General features: G+C 43.6%; 1 protein-coding gene across 1 annotated transcript; it reads left to right on the top strand.

The window, feature by feature from the left end:
• The first annotated feature begins 119 nt into the window (after positions 1–119).
• LOC118411222 (guanine nucleotide-binding protein subunit beta-2-like 1) lies at positions 120–3779 on the top strand. Its single transcript, XM_035813340.1, has 6 exons — positions 120–350; positions 936–1107; positions 1552–1699; positions 2284–2490; positions 2834–2974; positions 3458–3779. The coding sequence occupies exons 1-6, from the start codon at positions 239–241 to the stop codon at positions 3629–3631; spliced, it is 954 nt and encodes a 317-aa protein (XP_035669233.1). The 5' UTR covers positions 120–238; the 3' UTR covers positions 3632–3779.
• The last annotated feature ends 32 nt before the right edge of the window (positions 3780–3811 follow it).

Here is a 3811-nt window from a genome sequence, read left to right as displayed (position 1 = left end):
ATTACCGATGACGCACGAGTTTGGCCGAAACTAAAGAGTCTATTTGATTGGTCACGACGAGGATCGGAGATACACGAAGTAGTTATCGGCGTTTTCTGTCCCACAATTCTTTCTCTTTCCGGTGCTCGACCCTGGCACTTCCTCTTTCCGTGGCCCATCTTTCCAAGACGGTGGCCCTGCCAAAGTAGCGGATCTAAATCCGCCAGAATCCGAGCCTTGCAAGCGAAAGCAAGCAAAGATGGCTATGGAACAAATGACCCTACGTGGTACCCTAAAGGGCCACGGGAATTGGGTCACCCAAATCGCCACGACACCCCAGAATTCCGACATGATTCTGTCGGCATCCCGAGGTATGGGATAGTCACCATTTTTTTGTGTGCAGCCCATCTTGAAACGTGTACCTTACAAATCCATATTGTATTCTGTGTTCTGGTTTCGAGGAATAATGTATGAAAATATCTACCTAATTTCTTATATGAGTTGTGCCAGTTTTTAGACTGAGGGGGCGATCATCCAAATAATAACTTTTTGCCCCCCCCCCCCTAATTCATCTCAAATCTTCTTCTTCAATCTCATACTTTGTCATACTCTTTCTCCCAGAACAGTTGTGGGTCTATTATGCAATGATGACACATTATGTTGTCGCACTTGTGGGCATTTGGATGTATAGAGCAGTTTCTATTTGTTGAGAGTATTAAATGTTATCATGGAGGAAATTATGTATGTCACTCATTTAACTTGATTAAGAGAGTATATGTAGAGAGGGGGATCAAAATTCGGAGTACTTACATGACAAGTGCAGAAACACAACAATCAACAATTCTTGTACTTCTGATCTAGCCTAAAATATGACAGGTAGTACTGAAATAATGACTTTGTCTTATTCCCAACTTACATTATGTTCATAATGATAATCTGTGGCATTATGTATACAGATCACTCCATCATTGTCTGGAAGCTGACTCGTGATGAGAACAACTACGGCGTCCAACACAAGTGCTTGAATGGTCACTCCCACTTTGTCTCGGATGTGGTCATCTCGTCCGATGGTCAGTTTGCCCTCTCTGGATCCTGGGATCACACCCTCCGCCTGTGGGATCTCAACACGTAAGGCATCTCTGGAATAAGGCTAAAGCAGTGGTTCACAGTTTGAATCGCACATGCACAGTGTGATATAGTTTGGGTAAAAACTAAAATATCATAGATGAAGGCCTCTGAAATAATAAACAAAACAGATTTGGTATCAAGCATTGTCCAAACAAAAACAGTTAATAAGGGGATCGTTCACCTTTGACCTAGTTCATATGCAGTTCAAACTGTGCACTGGCTTATGATCCGAAACAAGTTTTCCTCTTGAAGACTGGTGTTATGAAAGTTGGTGGTTGTCAGTACCATGTTTTCTGAGTTGCATGGTCCAATGATTTTAGTTTACCCTTTTGCTCTCTGAAGCATCTGTAGACACCATACACACTGATGAGGACCTTCCCTTTCCCTACTATTGAAGTCCCTTGTATTTAGTGGATATGATTAGAAAGTGTCTATCTTTTGCAGGTCGACCACCACTCGACGGTTCGTCGGCCACACCAAGGATGTCCTGAGTGTTGCCTTTTCTGCTGACAACCGTCAGATTGTGTCAGGATCCCGCGACAAGACCATCAAGCTGTGGAACACCCTGGGAGTCTGCAAGTACACCATCCAGGTCAGGGATACCATTATTACCTCACTGCTGTTTTCATACCATATCCTTGTTGACATACAAAACAAACATAAAAAGTTCAGTGCCACTATGTATCTTAAAAGTTAGTCTCTAAAAGTAATATTTAGTCATTTCCACCAGAAAAGAATTTTGTTTGCATTGTATAACTGTTTTTTGAACAATGAGTACAAGCTCTGTAAGCCCAAATACAGAACCTTTTACCTCTTGTAATAGCCTGCCCATCATCAAAATGTAATAATGAAAATTAAAAACACGAAAATGCAAATTTTTGAAGACTTAGAACCAGTCTCTCTCAATGGTCATACTGATAATTGGCAAGCTTACATCCGTTGGGCTGCCAAGTATGATTTTTGTACACAAGACGTCCAGTGATTAAGACCAGTCTGAACCTGTTGTGTTGACAATGTCCTGCAATTATGAGGATGCAAGATGTGTACAATAATTACTTCTATAATGATCAAAACAATCCCAGGACCTTCAGATCCCTAGGCAATAACCCCAACCACAAGGCTACTGTACATACTTGTTGAGTTCTTTTGTTGATGTTGTTTGGCTGTGTATTACAGGAGGATGGACACACTGAGTGGACGTCCTGTGTCAGGTTCTCCCCAAACAACCAGAACCCCATCATCGTGTCCTGTGGCTGGGACAAGCTGGTCAAGGTGTGGAACCTGACCAACTGCAAGTTGAAGACAAACCACATCGGACATATGGGTTATCTCAATGCTGTGACAGTGTCCCCTGATGGCTCCCTGTGTGCTTCTGGAGGCAAGGTAATGGAACTCCTCACTTCACATTGGGTCTGTTGGGCTCATTAACTGAGGTTCATGGTACTTCAACTGTGCATGCACAGTAAAATGGCAAAGGTGAAGGCCCTGGAAACTCTATGGTGCATTGTCATGCAAACCTACATGTTCAGGACATGTATGAAGTATGGTCGAGAACTGTTAGCAAGTCAGGGCCTTCACCTTTAAATCTTGTACCAACAGGGCATTTAGCTGTACATCCACAGTTTGAACCTCCCTATTCCAATGTTGTGCTTTCAATAGACCATGTGTAGACCCATTTATGTAGCTACTGAAAGCTTAAACAGCCATGCCTGTTCTTTGCATACAGGACAGCAATGCCATGCTGTGGGACCTGAATGAGGGGAAGCATCTGTACACCCTGGATGGCACCGACGAGATCAATGCCTTGTGCTTCAGCCCCAACCGCTACTGGCTGTGTGCTGCCACTGGCCCTACCATCAAGATCTGGGTAAGGAGCTTTCATTCTTTATCGTTTGTTCTTCTGTTCAGACCCTAGAAGTGCCTTATTGGCACACAGGGCAGCAACTTTCACTGCTGTTTCTGTAGCAGGGTATATTTTTCACAGAGAGCTAGTCCTTCTCCTGTAACATGCTGAATGCATCGCTCTCGCATGGAAAATTGGTCCCTTCTGAAGGATGGGTGCAGCACCTACCAAGATGCTCTATCCAAGGTTGAAACAGGGTCTATCAGTTACCGACTAATTGGAACCAGGAGTTAGCTGCCCCCTTATGGCATCCCCCTTCTTCTGTACACATATGTAACAGTTATGTTGTTTCCAGTGAATGCACTTGTAATCCAGTGATTAAGACAAGTCTGAACATACTTTGTGTGGACAATGTCCTGCAATTATGAGGATGCAAGATATGCAGTTCTATGTTATTACTGATGAGTAAGGTGGTCCCCGATGAACATGTATCCCACTGTGTTCCAGGATCTGGAAGGTAAAATCATCGTGGACGAGCTGCGGCCAGAGATCATCTCCACGAGTCCGAAGGCCCGACCGCCCCAGTGCATCTCTCTGGCCTGGTCAGCTGATGGCCAGACTCTGTTTGCAGGCTACACCGATAACCTAATCCGTGTATGGCAGGTTTCTCTGGCAAGGTAGATAACCATAAACCTTGCATCAACAAACATGAAAAACTTTATCCTAATGGTGGATTGTAACTCTGCCTAAAGTATGTAGTGGAAATGTTTCTTGGCTCTACACTACATTACTATGAGGCATGAAAATAAATACTATTTACACCATGAAAGAATTGTGGTTGTCTTCTCTGACTGGTTTTAA

The sequence above is a fragment of the Branchiostoma floridae genome, chromosome 3 (genome assembly GCF_000003815.2).
Source record: "Branchiostoma floridae strain S238N-H82 chromosome 3, Bfl_VNyyK, whole genome shotgun sequence".
In the NCBI taxonomy this organism is placed as follows: domain Eukaryota; kingdom Metazoa; phylum Chordata; class Leptocardii; order Amphioxiformes; family Branchiostomatidae; genus Branchiostoma; species Branchiostoma floridae.
This window is presented reverse-complemented; position numbering and strand designations above follow the sequence as displayed.